The following is a 21,451-nucleotide window of genomic DNA, read 5'->3' as shown; positions in this document are numbered from 1 at the left end:
TTTTAAGAAAAACTGCACAGCATGTGTTTTCATCTTTTCAACTATTAATTAAAACTCTTTTTAGTGCTGAAACCTTTAAACATTTATATCCGGATTGTTATGATGGTACTCGAGATTTTTAATTCAAATACTTGAATATAAGCATTCAGGTAGAAGTAAATTCCCAATGAATAAATTTTATGCTAAGATTTATGAAGGAAATCTCAGCTTTTGATATTCGAGGCAATTAAATTTTTTTTTTTTGCAATTTTATCAATAAAAAACGAGTTTTTATTACAAGGATCTTATTTTATTATTTATTTAATGATTTCACTTTTTTCACGAGTTCGTTCGCTAAGGTAGCAAATTATGTTTTCAAATAATTTTCATCTATGTACCAAAGTAGGTACATACCTCGATTAACTCATTTTTAAAAATTGATTAAAAACTGATTGTTTTTTAGTCCAATCATAAACACCAAATTAGTATCCGGTCATAAACGAAAAAAATTGTTACTCTAACAGAAAAATAGCTATTTTCGATACGTATGCGTAAAGATAGGCATTTTGGTAAGCTTGAAATGACGTCACGAGGCTGAGATTATAGGCGCATTACCCTTCCTAACTATAACTCGAAAATTTAAGTTTTGTGGTTGTTATTACAAAAAATCTATTTCAGATGTTAATTTTCCATTTTTGTTGTTAAAAGTAAACTGCAATTTATTTGAAAATAAAGAAAATTTTTTTAACGTCATTAAATTGTTTTATTTTTATGAATGAATTTTTGAATTTTCGGGAAAAAAACTCCTGACACCATATCGAGGGTACTTTGACGTAACTTTACTTCTCAAATTTCATATTTTAAAAAAATAATAATCTAAACATTATAACAAATAATTTTAAAATAATCGTCTTTGTTATCAAAATCTGATTATTCTACGAAATATTTCAATAAAATTTTACCCCTAAAATCGATTCAAGTTTTTTTTTAGTAATCGCGAAGGCACCAAAAATAAATAAAATCGAGTTTCGAGGCTGTGTCAGAGTATTCTCGGAAAGCAATCGTTTTTCCGAGTCAAAGATTTCATTATTTAATTAAAATTAATTATAGGAGATGTTTTAATTTGATTGAGTTTTTTCATTGCGATTTACTGCACTAACGAAATTTAATTAATTTTTATATTGTCGTAGTTCGAATTTAAACCAATTTCGACGTATTGGAGTTTACAAATAGATTAACAAATTCAAGTACAGTTCAATTACTGTAAAAGCAGATGAATTATTTAAATCCTAGTATTTTTTATATTTCGAAACTGAAACAATGCCCAATTTTCAAATATATTCATGAAGTTAATGATTTATCTCCAGTAAACAACCAACCAATTAAGGTAATTAATCAATTTAAAAATAAAATTCGAGCACAAACTTTGATTTCGATTACACCGGAACAAATTAACAAAATTTCGCTTAGTTATGATTTATGATACATCACTACTAAGACTGATGATGGCTATGTATTTTGGGAAGTTGGTGTACTCTTCATCACGGGAGGAAGTAATTAGCAGCTGCAAGCATTTCCTTTCCGCTTCGATGATACTCTGTATCATGGAGTTTGAGTTCTAGGGTAAATATTGAAAATGTTTCCTATTTGTAAGACTAATTGCCACTATCAAACGTCGTAACACGAATTTGCTTCGTCAAGCGATAAAAATTTAATTAAATTATTTCCGATAAAAACTATTTCCGAATTTCACACACAGGAATAGTTAAATATTCAACAGATCAATTTACTTTTACTTTGACAGAAAAAAAAAAAAAAGACATCATTCTCAATTATTGAAAAATTTCTAAACTGTAAACTGGTGATCAATAAATTCCGTTATTTAAAAGTTGCTTTGTAACTCAATCGAAAAATAAGCAGATAATTGGTAGAAAAAATTAACTTTTTAGTTATGCAATTTAATCATTTCCTCCGTTATCGCTATCGCTGTTGCCTCGTGGAAAGTTAATGCCGCTAAAATGGTGTAATATGACCGACTTACTCAATACAAGCTCAAGTGTCTTTCCAGAGCAGAGGATCGACGAGGTCGCGGGAAAACATTGGAAGTCACTCCCAAGGAATTAACTCTAGACACTGGAGTGAAAAATTTCCTATTAATATTATTTTACTCGGTAATAACGTTTACTTTATATAAACTTTATACTTCTTTTTACTATCCTATTTCTCCACCCACTTATACTGAAAGTTTCTTATACTTACGGGAAAAACTAGACGGTAATAATTTTCAACGACGTTTTTTTTTGTTCAACCATTTTTTCTTATCGGCGTCTAAAAGAAAATTGGTAGCTGTTGGTTTCGAATTTTAGATCAACTTCAATAAAAACTTTTTTCTCTTTTGTTGATTCTTTTAATAATAAAAATAAGTCAATTACAGTTTTTTATGTAAGTATTTCAACTCTAAGAATACCAACTATTGAGTGAAAAAAAATCAGACTGAAAATGAATAAGACATTATAATGAATCGAGGAATTCAACTAAATGCCAGCTCAAACTAAAGACAATAACTTTGAATCAATTGTTAAGTTATTGATTTTACAACTCGTGATTGAAAGTTTAAGTTTGACTTAGATTGTTTGTATCAGTTTCTTTATAAATTTCAAATAATCAATTATTGTAATCGAATAATAAAAAAAAAAGCTATTGTTTTTGTTAAGCTCTTAACTAAATTTTTGTTACACTTGTTTTCATGTTTTTCGTTTTAGAACATTTTAATTGCATCGTTAATGAGAATTTTTTTCCATTAAAATTATCTTCTTTTAAAAAGAAGTCACAATTTTTTAATCTTAACAAAGTCACCGCACGACCAAAGTAATTTAAATAACGTTCCATGGCAAATGTTACTAAAATTAAACATTACTCCAGTAAATATAATCGTGTATAAGTTGATGTAATTGCAAAATCATCAAATAGTGAAAGGTCATTAAACCAATTTAGAGCAAGCACAAATCTTAATAACTTGGATCTACCAACATTCGAATTTACAATAATTATTGTGTTTAAAATTGATATTATGGGTGTACATACGGTTAATAGTTTATAAACATCATTAAGCTTAATAAACGTAATATAAACGGAAAAAAAGTTTGCTATGGATTGATCGATGCATGAGTTGTTCCATATACTTCATCATACTTTGACATAATAAACTATTTGTTTAAATTTGTTTAAACACAATACTCGTAAATACACTGACGGGATTGTATATTTAACTAAACTTCAATGAAAACCATTTGTTCTGAATATGAACATTTGTACATGTGAGTGTGTAGTTATCAATATAATGTTGAAAGTTCTATTTAAACGGTTCACAACCAGATATCAAGTTTAATTTATCATTATCACGTAAATATGAGACTCGACAATAGACAGGTATTCCACAATCACGATGACCTATACGTTATAAGCAATATTATACTTTATCATACGTTATTTCAAAATACATTAATCGATTATATTTCCCTATTTTCCTATTATCTATTCTAAAAATAAAAATAACAATAATAATAAATCACTAAATGAATTTAAATTATGTATTAAATGTAAATGCATAATTAACAGTAATCAACTGAATCTGATTAACGATGTAATTTAAAATTTTGATGAGACAACATTAGTTGATCGATTCATTTAATTTCAAAGTCTAAAAGCGTCAAGAGTGAGTAACTTTTTTTCAGTAATCAATCCAGATGTTTTTGTTACACTTTGTACATCGCTGTATTGTCTTGGGGGATTGATGTAGGTAAACTGGGAGCCCGAAGAGAGTTTACGAAATTGCGAAAGAAGTTTCCTCGAGGCGAAATTGGTTAATGTAAGTTTCAGTCTCTTGACACAGCTTCGAGCTATGATTGTGCACTACTATAACTAAGCTAACTCCGAATAAAAGTACAAGAGCTAATTTAAGATGAAGCCACTGTTGTGTATTTTGTTACCGTCTAACTTTTTTTTTTTTTAATTAAGAATTGTAATCCAATACCCACAATGTTTAGTTTATCAACTATTAACTTATAATTAATTGAAAACTGTCCGAGCTTTCGACTTTGTGAAAATCTGTCGATAGTAAATAACGTTGTTTTAAATAATTCGGGAAATTTGATTATTATAATTCATTTATGTACTTTTATTCTGTTATCAAACTGTGCATTGAAGGAATTATCCATGTTCGTTTTTACTGAAATTCATTGAAGTCGTAAAAACAAAGGACAAATAAAAAGAAATTAGGATTTAGTTATAAAAAGTTAAGTACTTTTATAACTTTCATTTCAAAGTAATATAACTTAATTAGTATAATATTAACGTCATGTCAGATCAACAGTGCAGATAATTCAGTTATTTCAAAATTAGATTTGCAATTTAGCAGCGTGTTTATGAGATTTACTTTGCTTAATGAAGATAAATTAGCTTTGCTATTTGTAAGGATCACAATGAATCCATAAAATATTTTCACTGTACCATTTTCAAAAGATTCATTCAGCCAATTAAAAAAAAAATTTTTTATTGTTTTTCATTAATAAACTTATAAAATACGTTGATAAAAAGCTTGAGTAATCAATACAGTAATGGAGAAAAAAAGAACTAGACGTTGCTCTCAATTTCGAAGCAATGATACTGTAATTACAGGTACACTGATAAAATTCTTAATGGCTCGTACTTAACTGGGCTGCTGACAGTCAAGTGTTTGAATTTTGAATAAATTTGCAGTAACCTCAGCAAATAAAATAGAAGTTCATAAAAAGAATATCGTTCCACAGATAATGTAAATTAGAATTCGAGACATTTTAAACTGCAAATGCTTACTTGCTTTTATTGAAACAATTTTCCTTGTACGAAAACACTCTTAGTATTCTATTTAAGGAGTTTCGGATGATAATTAAAATAGTTATCCGTGAAGAAAATTTTTATGGCCATATATGACCCAATATGAAAACAGGCTATGTCAGGTCATATCAAGATATTTGCACAGAGAGAAAAATTCTTGACACAAAAAAATCATTCCGAATACCTTCACCGCCTTGATTGAAGTGGAAAAATAATCAAACTGAAAGTTTTTCTTGATTTAAATAAATTTTATTTGATTCAAGAATTTGTTCTCTTGATTCTAGACAATGTATACGTCCTGCATTAGCTTGATAAGACTGAATATGCTCATATATAATTTTTCGACTAAAATAGTGTTAAAAAACTTTGACAGAGGGCGCATGATCGCTCAATTTTCTATTTATAAGAGAGTTAAGTTTGAGACATTAAGTCATAAAATACAAATTATACTTTTGACTCTCCGAAAAAGCTTATCTGACTTTGGTTTTCAATTTAATCAACCGATAAATTAATTCTTGTTTAGTACGATGTGTCCCTTGAAGAACACATATCTAGAAAAAAAACAATAATATTTTTATTCCTAAATACAGCCTGGTATGGCCTTATTAGAAAATTTTTTCACGAGTAAAACAGCACGTTTCGGCTCAATTAGAACGAGGTGATCAAACGAAATCTGGTACAGTCAGCATCAGCAGTACACAGGAGAGAAAGGTAAATCTAACCAAAAGGGAAGTAGAAAATCAGTGGTATCCTGTTTTTGATCAAATCATGAACAATAATAACACGTACATTAATGCTTCGTTGGACATAAATCATTCAGACAGTATACAGTGTGCAAAATACATTCTATATTTTGCATAGCAGCGCTATACAGTACTAAACTCTCTATTGAGTAGTAAAAGCAAGACCATTAATCTGCTAGTAAAACATTATTACACAGGCATCGTATTGTCACTGACAAAGACTGGATATTTCGACGAATGAGTAAATTCGATTCAATTTACAAACTACGTGTGTAATGTGTGAAGGTGTATGTAATGTTGGAACAAATCCAAACGCACGAATAGATTGAGAACTATCATGTGTGATACTCGAGAGAGATTCGATTACGTTAAAACCGTCGGATTTTACTCATGGGACTATGACTGGTCTTGTTATTGTTATGTAACAATCCTATTAACTGCCAATGTAGAGCATACTTTTCGTAACAGTAACACGCTTTTTAATTAATCAGCATTAATCAGTTGAAGGTCTAGTGTTTTTATTAGTGTGTGATTTTGATAATGAAAATTTTAATTGCGTACTCGATAAATCGGTGGCGATGAATTTTAATGAACTGTTGATTTCGATTACCGGATTTTCCCGATATAATACATACATATAGAAACGTATGGAATATACATGCATGTGCAAGAGCCTGGAATGCAGAAAATATATACGGGAAAAGATAAAAAAGTAAATAAATAAAATTAACTTGGTATAGATGGATGGTATGGAAAATAATGGACATCGGTTGTCGATAATACTGAAAAACATCAACACTCGATTCTTTAAATTGAAGAACGATGACATAAATCCATTTCCGTTGTACATTATATTTCTGTCATGTCGAGGATTTTTAAAATCACTTTTCGCTCGTTGTTTTTTGTTTTTCAATTACAAGTCCAGTTCCATTAATTGATTTTATATCTTGATCAAATTCAATACATGTAATTGGTGTGCGTAATAGTTTTTCACTCTACGGCTAAATCAAATTGTTTTTACTCCTGTATCTGTATGTATTTAATTGAAAATAAATTTCGGTTTTTTGGGGTGACAATGTGCTGAGTTGAATTTTAATCGCTTTCCACAGAATGAAGACGGAGGTTTTTAGTTAAACATTACATGGAATTACAGGCATTGAGTACCTTTTTATTGTTTCAGTGCACAGTTAATATTTAATTGAGTGTTTAGTATAATTAATAGTACTTTACATTGGCAGCTTCGAAATTAACCATTCGCTGTTATTTCAGTTTGCCATTTGTTATCTTTAGTTATTTATAATTAATTTTTTAACGAATGAATTTGTTCAAGAAAAGCATGTTAAAAATTACAAAGATCCTCGGGTAATAGTCATTATTGGAAAATATTTTCAATATGTACACATGAAACATGGCCATTATTGCTACAAATAGAAACGAAATTAAACATTTGAAGTATAATACTTAGTCTGACAAAAAATAGTCCAAGCAATATGAATTTTACTCAAATCGAGGTAAATTTTTCGGTCTATGAATCATTTTATTTTAAAAAATCGATTATTTTGGAACAAGCAAAAAAATTTTGATTTTTTGTTCATGATTTTTAAAACTTCTATAAGTGTAATTTTTTTTACTTTTTCATTTTTTTATAATAATTTATGAAGAAAATCTTAAGAATTGTTAGATGTCTTTTGATTAAAGTTTAATGAGATTTAATTTCATAACAACTAAATTTTGAGATATCTATCATCACTTTTTCTCATCATAGCTTTATGTAAACGAACTGTCACCGAAAAATCCGAGGAAATGTATAAGCATTAAGAAATAGGACATTTAAGAAAAATAGTAGGTTATCCATTAAATCACAAGTTTAAAAATGTAAGGCATAGAATAAATTTGGCACACGATTACTTGGCTCAGGACAATCACTTTATCGGTAATATCCGGTAGCTTCTATTTTTAACGATTTTGTTTCTCGAGTGCACCAGATAATGTATATATATGTGTTTATATGTGTTACTTATGTATTTAGATGTATGGCTCTAAATGTGTGTAGAGTAAATATTTCAGGGGAATCAGTGAGCGTGAGTGAGTGGTATCTTAACCGGAAGCAAGTCGTTGCTCAGGACACCACGCGAGACACACATCCGCTACGCCAAGAGTTTACTTTTCATCCTTATCCCATATAACCAAAACTATCTTGGCGTATATCCATTATCCTCAGATCTCGGAAATGTGAAGATTTTTATTCCACATCTTACAGTTTATCTCACTTGACATCCATTTAATAGTCAAGAATTTCCGTCGCTACCCTCACCCAAGGAATAGCAATAACGATAGGAATAGCAATGATAATAAAAATAAGATTATGAAAATTTTCACTAAATTGTTAAAGTAAAAAAAAAAAAAGAATATTGAAAGACTTATTCTTATTATATTACGCCGGAGGTGAAATTCCCTAAGAATTTACTTAACCACAAAAAGTTAAAAACCATCAGTGAAAATAGAGTCAAAGTAAGAAAAGAATCTTCTCTTGCTCCAAAGATTTTCACTTTTCCAGATAGTTCAGGCTAAATGCCAACTGAATTTTATTCCAACATTTCTCTTCTGTTTTGTTCAGAACACACATTTTTTTGTTTTTCTTCAAATTACAAATGAAGAATAATAGCAGTTAGGTATAAACTTTTGGCTACTTCCGCTTTTCTCAACATCTACTTAGTTAAATTAAAATGAAATAATATAAATTATTAAGTGCAGCATAGAATAAGCGATAAATAAAGTAACTTGTAATACAACTAGTTAATATATACATATAATCCATAAGCCGCAAAGTATACAAGTTTATTTTGTTAACAGACTTTAGGATTTAACTTCTTAGTATAACTTCAGTATTAACCCTCGAGGATTTACGGAATATGAAGGGTTACCAATTGCTTTGGGATTAACGAGTGAACGATATGTATGGATACAAGTTGCCCAATCACATAATGATGTTTCATATTTCCTAAACCTACTATAATCCACATTCACATTCACCATCAGCTCACTCTATCCTGAAATTATATTCCAAACATACTGTACTCTGTCAGTGTTTTAGACATTCAAATACTAGGTCATATCATCCATCGTCCAGTACTCTATATCGCTAATCATCTGAATTTCACCTTTCATTATGGCTACATAGAATTCTCGAAATTACTCACACGGTTATTACATAACTTTGAGATCGAGTCTATCTAGCGAAAGAGTCTATCTAGCATGCGATAAAAACTCACACGTTTGATTCGAGTTCACGTGCGTTTTTAAATTAAGATGGTTATAAGTCGAAGTGGCGCTCCATTGATTTTTAAGCAGAAAAATCTAATTTTATTTTATTTCATAACAAACACCGAACCCAATAGCAGATCCATCTACAGGATTCCCTAAATTATAATTTTCTTCTACAGAACTAAATAACGAAAAGTATAATTTTTTTTTTTAAGTATCCTCCTTCAACCCAAAGAAAAAAATTCTCAAAACCAAAAGAGCATAAATAAAAAAAAATTGTTTTTCATTTATTTATTGGAACATTTTTTATGAATCTTTGGAAATTTTGACCTTTGGTTAACAATTAAAAAATTTACGAATTTTTCAATATTTCTAAATTTTTTATAGCTAAGAAAAAGTGGAGCTTCACTTTGACATGATTAAAATTTATTTAATTATAAAAATTTCCCACAAAAATTAAGTCTTAATAACTCAAAGTTAAAAACTACCCACTAGCTTTGATGCATAACATTTCCAAGTTATATAATGGTGAATATTTATTAATTAACATGAAGTACGAATCAAAAATCAAAGAGTTCACCTATTAAATTTCTCTTTATAAAACCTGATGATACAAATTTAAAATTTATATCACTAAAATTTATCCATCTCTGATATTACATCTCTCATGCAATTTTCACATTTTACTTGTTTTTCTTTAATTTAAAATTTTTTCCAGCTCTGACACACAAAGTTTTTAACTTTGATGAATCGTAGAGAACTTCCCGAGGTTCACACAAGCTCAATACTCAATACTTCATATTGCACGAAGGTGTGTATACATTTATATACGTAGAACCACGATTTTCCCTCAGGAGTAATAGCAAGTGAATGAGAAACTGTCTCTTGGTGTACTATATCATCATCCAGTAGCGATTGGATGGGAAAGTAGAAAAAAATGTGACTCGAATGAACTGGGAGTTTTTTTTACTGCAGACGAGAAATTCAAAATAAATTACAACTGTTTGGTAATATAAACGAGTAGCTGAATTTCTCGATGACTTTAAAAAATTTGCAATGCAAAATCGAGAATACAATGGAGGATGTATAATGTGTAATATAGAATTGAGAGTGAAGAATGTGAAATGTATTTTCAACTTCACGTACTTATTTCTATTCCGCATCTTCTTGCTATCACCGCAGATTATTTTTCACTGGCGAGTGAAGAACGGGAATAACGGATAAGAGATGAGTAAAAAGTTTTTGAGTACTCGGACGTGCAGCCAGAAATGCAAGCTTTGCTGAGCCAGAAAAAGAGAAAGAGAGAGTATACACCTCGGTTGGTTGGATGGAAGAAAAGTGGCTGATGAGGATAGTAGTAATACTTATCTAAAATGGGATTCGTTGGGGCGCACTACTTAGAAGTACATCTTGAATGTAAGCTTAGAAACAACGCGCAAGCTATATCCTCATTAAGTACACTCTATTTATACTTCACTGTGTATTCCAATATACGTACCTTGCGTTTACCCAGACGGACTCGCTTTTTCCTAAGCTCTTACTTTTTTTCCTTACTATCCTAACTTTATTCACCGAAAAAAAGTTTAATGATGTTTATTATTGATATTAACTTTTTAATCTTTTTTATTTGTTTGTATGGCTGGAAGCTACTATTTATATATTCGATGTGTATTTTCACAATAAGCAGAAGTGACCGCTTTTTTCAATTCCAACAAATTTCCAAGAAATCGAAAAAAATGTTCACTTTTCTAAGCTAGAATATTTTTTTTCATTTTTAAAAAACATAAATCTATAAATAGCGATTTTTTAATACGATTTCATTGTATTGTTTCATTTTAAGCAAAATTTTATTCTTTATACTGATATTTACTTATGCTTATGGATGAATAATGCAATTTTAAATGAATGTTAATAATTTTTCATCAAAATTATTTAAATTAGGACAAAGTCAATCTCTATGAACTTAAATCTAAATATTAAGTGAAAAATTTTTCGACTATTTAAAATTTTTGGAGTGTAAATATAAATTTGAATAATGAATACGAAAATAAAAAACAATACATAAAAGTTTATTTAAAGTTGAGGGTAACATTGAGTAACTATATAGTGTAATAGTTACAGCGGTGCGTTATAAATGTGCGGTTCACATTAAAATGTAAATTTCCAGGTAGATTATGCATTTTAATTCTGATGTAACGCGTGACGTTTAACGAACACGCCGTTAAATTTTGAATGGTTATTTAAATAATTCAAACAAAGGACGGACATATGAAACATTTGTAGCTTAGTGGTAGCTTGTATGTAATATGTGGTATAAGTTAAATTGAAAAGATGATAAATATAATAAATTTATAACGGAGTTGGCAGGATGTGAACATATTATTCTTATCGATATCATGGTCTTCGGTACAACTTTTTTCGATGGTCTTGTAAAGAGAAAAATGCAGGGAAAAATGATTGCATCTGTCGTCCAATATATCTTGAGGGAAATCTGTGATTCTACCGAGACCGAGTGTTAAAATAAAATATAATATCATACAATAATAACGTGAAAATAAAGGAAAAAGGGAAAAAGTCAAAAATAAACAGACGTCGTTTTATATACGGTAGGTAGCGTAAAAAATGGTCGAAGAGGTCTTTCGGTGCTTTATAACGTCGGAGTATATAAGAAAATAGGTAGTAGAAGGTAGGTAGAAGGTAGAAGGTATCGTATATGGCGCGGTAACTTGTGACCGGCACTAACTTGATCTAAAAGTTAATGTTCTTGTGTTTTTGCTATCGCTGGTGTATTATATACATGTACTATGATTTTGTCGTGTAGTGGTGGTTATAGGTTGTAGTTGTCCCTTTTCGTCAGTGTATCCGCAAACGAAATTGCATTATAGTGGCAGCGTGAATTCCATTGGGAATCGCTAAATAAACCAGATAAAGTAAAATGAGAAGAGAAGAGATGACTCCGGCTTACGTATTGGCTCTGATCTAGTGAAGCCTGGCGTCTTCTATTCCCAACGTTTTAGGTGAAAAAATTTAACAGAAGAATGAAAATGGAAGTTTAAAAAATATAATAAAATAAATCAATACAACAGGTGATGCTGAAATCGTTTTTTTATTGTTTTGACGGGAAACAAAGTACCATTAAAATTGAAATGCCAGAGAATGCTCAAGCGTTTCTTATACATCAAATTTCACTTGAGTTTGCTTAGAAATGCATCAGGGGAATTTGCATTCTTTTATCGAATTTTTTAGACTAATTTATTTTGTACGGTTATCGCATTTTTGACATATCAACCGTGAAAGTTGAATTTTCGAGTAACATGAAGAGGGCGCAAACTATACAATTTCTGGTCATCTATTATTTAGTTAACTTATCTCGCACTTGTATCGAAAGGTAACTTCTCTCTCTCTCTCTCTCTCTATCTGTCTCTACATTCCTACACAACTGCTAAAATACGCTATAGATAAGTGAAATTATCTTTTAACCCTTTGTTGGTTGCGCTATGAGTAAATCGCCGGCTAGTAAAAACTCAACCTACAGAAACTCGCTGTAGTGATAGTGAAGAACTAAAAAAGACGCAACCAATGAAGGGTTGATTGTTTAAAAAATAATATAAAATTACATGAAATTTAAAAAAATATTCTATTAACGAAAAAGTTTAAGGTAAATATTTAATTTTAAATGCAACGATAAAAATGAAACTATGTTAATTATTGAATTACCGCTTTTTACTGTTTGAAACGATTTTTAAAAAGTGAGAGTCGTTATTTACGACAGCAACTGCTACAATCGTTTTTTTCAATATTAAATCATAAACGTTGGTTTTTATACTTTTTCACGTTATATTTCGCAATATTTAATGTTACGCTACCCCAGTGTCTGATGGAGTATTTTAAACAAATCAACCAAATTCGAGTAAATTATATCATTTAGTTTTTTCAGTGTATGAATTCAAATATATTTACTACTGCCTTTTGCTTAATACTTGTCCCGATTCTATTAAAATAAAAATTTTTATCCCCCGGGTAATATCGGAAAAATTTACTGTCAAAGGATTTAAATGTTCGCTGATTGAATTGTTAGCTAATGAAAGATAAAATACACCTAATTATACGAAATTTTATCAAAGAAACGAGGAAATAATATCTAATGACGTACACATTATCGGATTCATAAATATTTGATCGGTAATTTATTACCGCAGAGAATTAAAGATTAAAATATCATATATATATTAGGGTGATATATATATATATTAGGGTGATTCAAAAAAAAAGAATATTTTTTTTTTCGTTTGGTACTCTGAAAAATAGGTTCCTAGACACCTCTAAGAAAGCCTCTCCAAGCATGAGTTCTTAATTGTAACGGGAAGGTCCTCCTTCTTACAGTTTTCTATTTTTTCTTATTATCAGATAGAAAAATTTATATCTCGCTTCCAACTACTTGAAAAAATATCTTGTTCCTTAGATTTTGTAGGAAATTGAATGCTCTACAAAAAGGTCTCTTACGATTTTTTTCGTAAACCCAACCGTTTAAAAGATATTAACGGTTAAAGTTTGATTATTTTTGGGAAAATTTTTTATTTCTTATGAATTTTATAACTCAATGAAAAAAATCATTATGAATGATGAAACTCATAGTTTTGTAGGAAATTTACTGCTCTATAAAAATGGTCTCTTATGATTTTTCGATCAAGTTGAGCGTTTACGAGATATTCATCGTCAAACATCAATGCATATCAATTTTTCTAGTTTTTGATCAATAATTCGAAAAATTTCAATTTATTCTGTGAGTTTCAAGGAAATTTAGACAAATTTGAGTTTTTATTATAAAAGCAACTCCTATAGATGTTTTCTGTTCAAAAATTCATTTGAAAGTTTTTATTCTAATAATATTTTTTTAAATTTTATCTTTAATAATTTAAAATCTTAATCGCGTTGTCATTTATTATTATGAAATTTGTTCAGTGCGTATTTTCAATTTGTTTTTCACAAAATATACATAAAATTTTCGTTCGAGGGGATTTTTGTTTTGAATTCCATTTCTTCTTCTGTTTGTCTTCTGAAACTAACGCCATCTATGTTTTTTACTCTCAACTATCTTCAGTATCTACCCATTTAATACCGTATTTTCAGTGTTCCTAAAACTGATCATCTTGAATACGTAATAAAATAATTCATTTTAAATAAGTCTTATAATCATCACATAAATTTATTTATCATCAATTAACCTACAATGAATAAAGAAATACGTTTTATCGGAATACCTCTACAAAGAATTTCGGAACGTAAGTTACCAAAAGTGAAAGAGGTTATGCGTGTGTTTTTCTACCAACTTAAAATTTTAAAGTATTCAATCAAACAAAGTGCTAAAAATTCAGTTGACCAAGTTATTGAACTGTGGAGAAAAAATTTAGATTCCAACTAGTGGAGCTCCTAATGCAGTCAAAAATTTCTTCGCTATCACAGTCAATGGTTAAAATTACAAAAAAATTTCGATAAAAAGAATTCAGCGCAAAACCAAAAGGAAATGAAATTTCAGACTGATCTTGAACAATTATTCGACATTGTGAGCGAAAAATCCTTAAAAGTGCTTGATGATAATATTAGAAAGTTGTATTTGGATCAAAAATTCGGTACCCATAAAGAGATTCTTTCTAATAATGTACCTGTATCAAACTTAACCACAACTATGATGGGAATAGATGAGAGTAGTAAGTATCTGAGATATTTAATTATTATAAAGTCAGGTAGTAGTATAACTTTTCATAGATGACTAGATGACATTTGACTAGACAATTTTTGGAGTCCTTTCTTAATTATTTGTCATCAAAATGAATAAATTCTATACATTTTCTTCGTTTAATTTATAAAACAGATCTTATTCCAGACTTAGGTCAACCGTCTACCAGTCATGCGATTGTTCCAAGTGAAAAATCAGAGTCGTTCTCTACGTATACATTAAGTGGAGTTACAAATCTTGGATCTGATTCAGAGTATGAACCTCCAATTCCGACAAAACGAGCAAAACTTGATGTCTTAACTCCTGAAGTCATTTTTGGACTCGACCGAGCTAATGTCAGCAGTAGAAATGCGATGTTTATTATTGCTCCGGTTTTACTAGCAGTAGGTATTAAAATTGAAGATACAACGCTCAGTTATAGTTCAATTCAACGAGCTCGTATGCTTCAAAGAGAAGACATTGCTAAAGGACTTAATGACAACTTTAAGACACACGATAAATACGTTGTGCATTGGGACGGAAAAATGCTGAATGACCTTGTTGGATCAAAATCTGTGGAACGGCTACCAGTTATTTTAACTGCATTTGGTACCGAACAATTACTTGGGGTTCCAAAAATGAATTCTGGGACGGCAGACAATCAAACATCAGCCATTTTATCGACATTGAGTGAATGGGGTATTACTAATTATGTTAAGGCGATGTGTTTTGACACGACGGCAGTTAATACAGGTAACTTATCAATGATAATTTAATCTAAAAAATATCTAATTATTAACGTTCTAGTTTAATTTTTATTGCTTACTGAATTTCACTTTTGAAATTATTGAGAATTATTTACTCATTTGGATTTTAAATATAATCTACAATTTGTTGAAAATATTAAATTTAACGATAGTTATCTATTTTCTTTATACAGGAATTCATAACGGTACATGTAAGGCAATTGAAAAGACTTTGGGAAGAGAGTTAATCTAGTTACCATGTCGTCACCACATTTTTGAGATCATATTGAGAAGTGCATTTGAAGTATATTGGCCTGTGTCATCTGGGCCAAACGTACCAATGTTCGGAAGATTTAAAAATCATGGGATGAAATAAATAAAACTAATTATAAATCTGGAATTGAAGATACTGTTGTTGCTGATATCATTTTGGATAAAAAAATGAAATATCTAGTTTAATTGCACAATCCTTACAGGTATGATTTAACTGCGATTTTAAGAAAAAAATTTTCTTGTTTCTGACAAATTTTTAATTGTTTTTGATAGTTACTACAACCCCGAGATGACTATAAAGAATTGTTGGAATTGTCGTTGATTTTCCTTGGAGAAATGCCTCAAGAAGAAATTTTTTTCAAACGTCCTGGTGCAATTCATCATGCTAGGTGGATGGCGAAGGCAATTTACAGTTTAAAATGTTTCTATTCAGAAATGAATTTAAACTTTCTAATAAAGAATTGGACGGTCTTCGGCAAATTTGTATATTTATAGTTACACTGTATTTAAAAGCTTGGTTTTCATCAACTTCTGCAACAACTGCTGCTAATCATGACTTGCAGTTTTTGAAAAATTTATTCGAGTACAAAAATATCAATTCATTGATTTCTTCAGCAACTTGTGAAAAATGATTTTGCATTTATGGTATTTAAGTGATGAACTTGCCATTTTATCATTATTTGACGATACCGTTTCATTGGAAGTAAAAAAATATTGTTGGAGCTGTTAATACTCGTAACGGTACAGATTCTAAAGCTAAAAATTTATAATTGATAAAAACGATTTGAATTCATTAACGCAAAAAGTCTGAGTGACTTTGTTTCTAAAAAGTCTTTAAATCTCTTTAAAATCTTTGATTTACCATATGACTTCCTTGATAAAGATATTGAATCGTGGCCTACTAATGACAGTTACATTGAAAATAAAGAATACTTTAACCAATTGAAAGTTGTTAATGATTCAGCAGAACGAGCTGTTGCATTAGTTAGTGAGTATAATCAATGCTTGACAAAAATGAAGAGCAATTCCAATACTTATTGCAAATTATCAAAGAACATCGAAAAAACTACCCAAACTGCAATAGAGGAAATTATTTACAGTAAAAGTGTACCGTTATGTTGAAAATATTGAAAATTATATGGCAGTTGATAATTAAATAAATAAATTCTTCGATAAAAAAGTGAAACACATGTGAAACACACTAAATTGAATTATATATTTAAAAAATGCACTAATTTTTTGTTTTAATGTAATCAAACATGTCCAAGACTAAAAAAACTAATTAAAAAAATAGTTCATAACATATTTCTATTCATAGAAACTCAAATTTGTCTAAATTTCCTTGAAACTCACAGAATAAATTGAAATTTTTCGAATTATTGATCAAAAACTAGAAAAATTGATATGCATTGATGTTTGACGATGAATATCTCGTAAACGCTCAACTTGATCGAAAAATCATAAGAGACCATTTTTATAGAGCAGTAAATTTCCTACAAAACTATGAGTTTCATCATTCATAATGATTTTTTTTCATTGAGTTATAAAATTCATAAGAAATAAAAAATTTTCCCAAAAATAATCAAACTTTAACCGTTAATATCTTTTAAACGGTTGGGTTTACGAAAAAATCGTAAGAGACCTTTTTTGTAGAGCATTCAATTTCCTACAAAATCTAAGGAACAAGATATTTTTTCAAGTAGTTGGAAGCGAGATATAAATTTTTCTATCTGATAATAAGAAAAAATAGAAAACTGTAAGAAGGAGGACCTTCCCGTTACAATTAAGAACTCATGCTTGGAGAGGCTTTCTTAGAGGTGTCTAGGAACCTATTTTTCAGAGTACCAAACGAAAAAAAAAATATTCTTTTTTTTTGAATCACCCTAATATATATATATATATATATATTAACTTTATATACAGCTATTTAATATGACGATAAATAAATATTCACAATTAAAATAAAACTGACAGTAATACACTCTAATAAAACTGCTTTAAAGTTTTCTATTATAAATATAATTGGTGAGTTCTTTGTTCGAGAATATTTAACTCAAAAACTTTTTATTAACTCGATGAAATAGCGAGTAAATCAACAATGTGAAGTTTTAAAAGAATTAATGCACCGGAATAAAGTAAATTTGAATTTAAATACTTTTGATAACCGAAACCATAACGGTGTCATAAATAATAGCTGTCTAAATAATAGTGCATTACAAGGAGTATGAAAAAAGAAAAAGACATTAAATAGGACATGCACTCCGCTGTTCTCCAGCGAATTTAAAACAACCAAAAGTGAAATATTACATTATAATACGTTTCTCGAGATGAAGAAACAAGTGGAATATATTAATCCTTTTGTAAAGCTATTTTTATTTATTTTCTAGCAAAACGTTTCAAGCTAACCCGAAGACAGAGAGAAAAAAGAAGAGGGTCTTGAGAAGGAAAAGGAAGAGGAAGAGAAGGAGAAGAGTGTAGTAAGTACACAGAGAGACGTCGCTAAAATTTAATCGTCCTTCCTTTCCGATTTCCGTTGGAAATAAATCAGCCAGAGTATAAATAACGTCTAGCACCTCTCTTTACTCACTTTACTCAATTCCTCGAGTTCTTTTGCTCTTTTTAGATGTACGTAATATATCGATCCAATAGAATCCCTGGCTTAGTTCAAAAGAGACCACGTAAGAGAGAAAAGAGAGCCAGCCTTTAATGATCCCTAGAAAGTTTTGAAACGCTGAGAGGATTAGTTACTGAGTGGAAAACTAACGTCAAAATGAATTTTCGTAAAAGTTTAAGATATAAATTACTTTTAAATCTAATGCAATTTTAGATATTTGTCCTTTGATTTACGACTGATGACACAAACTTACTATTACTCTTTTTTTTTTTTTTTTTTTTTTCATATACACTTTTTGTTCAATGTACTGCTACTTCTACATGCTCAAAACTTTACATTGTTTTAATTATTTCGTAAACTTCAATTGCATTTTAAATTTGTAATCTCTTTGTTACTTGTTGATTTACTGAATAAACTCATTTATTATTTATCTTCTCCTTTTTATTCTCACTGAATAAAAACATATATAGATCACTTAACTCAGTCTGCACAACAAATTTCTTTCTCATCGATGTCGAGGCAATATTTGATGTTCAATCACAGGTATCGTTTTTCTTTATTTAACTTTTATCTTTTGCTTTTCCAGTTCTTTCAATATCCGATTTGTACTTCATTGAAATGCAGTGCCAGTTCAATAGGATTCCATGACACAATTTTTTTTCATCCGCTCTTCATGTGTTTAAAACAATATGTTTAAAATAAATAACTAAAAAAATATATTTATGTATAGCTTATCCGAAAGAATTTAATTTACTTTATTTATTGACTCTACAAATTTATTCATCCATAAAAAATTGCTCGCTGTATAAATCTCAATATTTATTTAAATGAACAATCTTGTTAGGATACATCTTGTACTACTAGAAATATTTTATTATAAATTTACAGTGATATGGATAAATAATCCAAATGTTTGATAGCTTATTCCTATATTTTATTTATCTCTACAATATTATTTACATTATCAACTTATTTCATGATTTATATCTGAGGACAGATTATTCATAAAATATCATATTATTAGCTGAGATGTTATACGAGCTTGGATACAGCTTATATAAATCCTCGAGGATCTAACGCCGGTATTTTACGATGTTGTAAATGGAAAATCGACGGCTTTTGGTCAAGTTTATGGTCTTCACCGCGGGTTTTCATCATTCATCCCATAGATTTCATTTTACTCGATATATATCAGCATATAGTTTGTATCAAGGATCCTCAAATGACGTCATTTTCCTCGAAATAGTATTCAATATTATTAATACGCTTAACATATATACTACTCGTAGCGTTTAGTACAGCATTAGATTTCGATATTTATCCATAAACATGTCTAGTGTATATTACAGTCAGTTGACACTCGAAATTTATGGTCAAATAAATTTCCCTATGATTCATTAAACACTTTGCGAATTAAATTGAAGACGTTATGAATTGTTTAAAATTTATGTGCAATGTCATAAAATGACGATTTCTTTCAATGGTAATAAAATTTCTAATTTGTAAAATTTCTGAGCGAATGAAATTCTTTCCGGCATAAAAATTCAGTTTTTGAATTCTGCAACACATTCCGAATAAAATATTTTGAAAGTATTTTTCAATGGTATATAATTTAGCTGTGAAGAATTCGAATAATATTTTAAAAATTGAGTTTCACGATATTGTATTCTTATATATTGTTCACATTGTTGAATATTTATTTAATTTGGCATTGTTTGGATTTTTTATAATATTTTCTTATCAAGTCCAGTGTGCTGATGAGAAAATTTTAATGACGGAAGTTCGGACGATGAACCGAGTACTCAACTTTAACGAGACTCTATTATCTGCATTCTTTTCCCCGTTCTCAATTTGCAGATGAAATTTGTGCAAAGCTTTTTTTGCAGATAGAGAATTTTTACCCAGGTTAACCTCTCCCGGGGTATCCGCATATACGTATATAATATACAATGAGAGCTTGCTATTGATGTAGTTATATAGCCTTTATGAATGAGGCTAAATGGGGCGCCTCGTCAAACAGGACAATGAGCAAAATATATATATATATAGACATATAAAAAATATATCTATACACATATATAAAAGTGTACACGAACGGTCTGTAATTTCTCATCGAGTGTATAGATGAAAAAAAATAGTAGAGGTAAAATGAAGTCTGCACTGTGCAGTCCGATAATTTCTCTAGTGAATTGCTTCGAGATAAAGTGCGGAAATTATTGAACATTTTACCTCAATTGCATAAAATATATTTATTTTTTAATTTTTTCACTGAAAATAATTAATTTATTCTTCCAATTTCCATTATTCACTCTTTGAAATTTTATATTGAACTCGATAAATTTCATTTTATAAAAATTGAATAAACAAAAATTTTCCAATAGAAGGAGAGTTTCACAGTTAAAAATTTTATAATTTTACTTTTTATGAACAAAACTCATATTAATAGACAATTTTTCATCTCACGTTGACTTGTACTACTTCTTATGTCTAAAACTAGATAGTAAATGGAAAATTTAAAAATAAAGAATTCTAATATAAAGAGAGCAGCAAAAAAAAATCACTTTGAAAAATTTAATTGTCCTGAGTCATGCAAAATTTATTCAATAAATCGAGAAAAATTTTTTAAATTCAATAATTTTTTCGGCTTGATTAAAGATCTAATTTTTCAAAGTGATTTTTTTGGTTGAATAATTTTTTTTTCTTAATCAATTTAATTTTTTTTTTTTTTTTTAAGTGTAAATTTGAAAATATATCGATAAAAAAAATTAATGATGTAGCTTCAGTAAATCAATAGAACTTCTAATAAAATTCCCTCAAACTCCCTCCAATTAATCACACGGATTTAGTAAGCAGTTTATTCGAGGTTTTTGATACTTTAAAGGCAGAGTAGGAAGCGAAGGATAAACCACAGAGCCAAAACACAAATTCAAAGACCCTTTACATAAACCTCGTGAACATTATTTGTAGAGTGAATAGCGACACATTTGCGGGAATGTGCGATCGCACGTGGCCCTCAGGAAAGTACATTATTATTTGAGCTTGCACAGACGGTGGAAGAGTGAGGGCAATGCAGGTGCAATATCAAACCACACTATACCTTTGTAAGTCATGTCATTTTAGTACCATTTGAAATTGTGACCAAAATGTCGATATGTACACTCACAACTGATACTCATGTATGTTCCAGGAAACCCTAGTCTACGTTGTGTAATATAATATTAAATGAATATAACAGTACAGA

General features: G+C 29.4%; 2 protein-coding genes across 15 annotated transcripts in view; one reads left to right on the top strand and one right to left on the bottom strand.

Annotated features, from left to right (window-relative positions):
• Window positions 1-21,451, bottom strand: part of LOC141531521 (disks large 1 tumor suppressor protein-like) — a 309,925-nt gene that overhangs the window by 163,406 nt on the left and 125,068 nt on the right. The window lies entirely within an intron of this gene.
• Window positions 14,303-15,675, top strand: LOC141531530 (uncharacterized). 2 transcript variants are annotated; one of them, XM_074249418.1, is made up of 3 exons: window positions 14,304-14,981; window positions 15,087-15,330; window positions 15,518-15,675. In XM_074249418.1, the coding sequence occupies exons 1-3, from the start codon at window positions 14,952-14,954 to the stop codon at window positions 15,574-15,576; spliced, it is 333 nt and encodes a 110-aa protein (XP_074105519.1). In that variant the 5' UTR covers window positions 14,304-14,951; the 3' UTR covers window positions 15,577-15,675. The 2 variants fall into 2 exon arrangements, with proteins under 2 accessions (XP_074105518.1, XP_074105519.1); XM_074249417.1 differs by having other exon boundaries at window positions 14,303-15,330.

This window comes from Cotesia typhae, unplaced genomic scaffold (genome assembly GCF_013202065.1).
Source record: "Cotesia typhae breed Kobodo isofemale line unplaced genomic scaffold, CoteBio_Ctyphae contig_5, whole genome shotgun sequence".
In the NCBI taxonomy this organism is placed as follows: domain Eukaryota; kingdom Metazoa; phylum Arthropoda; class Insecta; order Hymenoptera; family Braconidae; genus Cotesia; species Cotesia typhae.
This window is presented reverse-complemented; position numbering and strand designations above follow the sequence as displayed.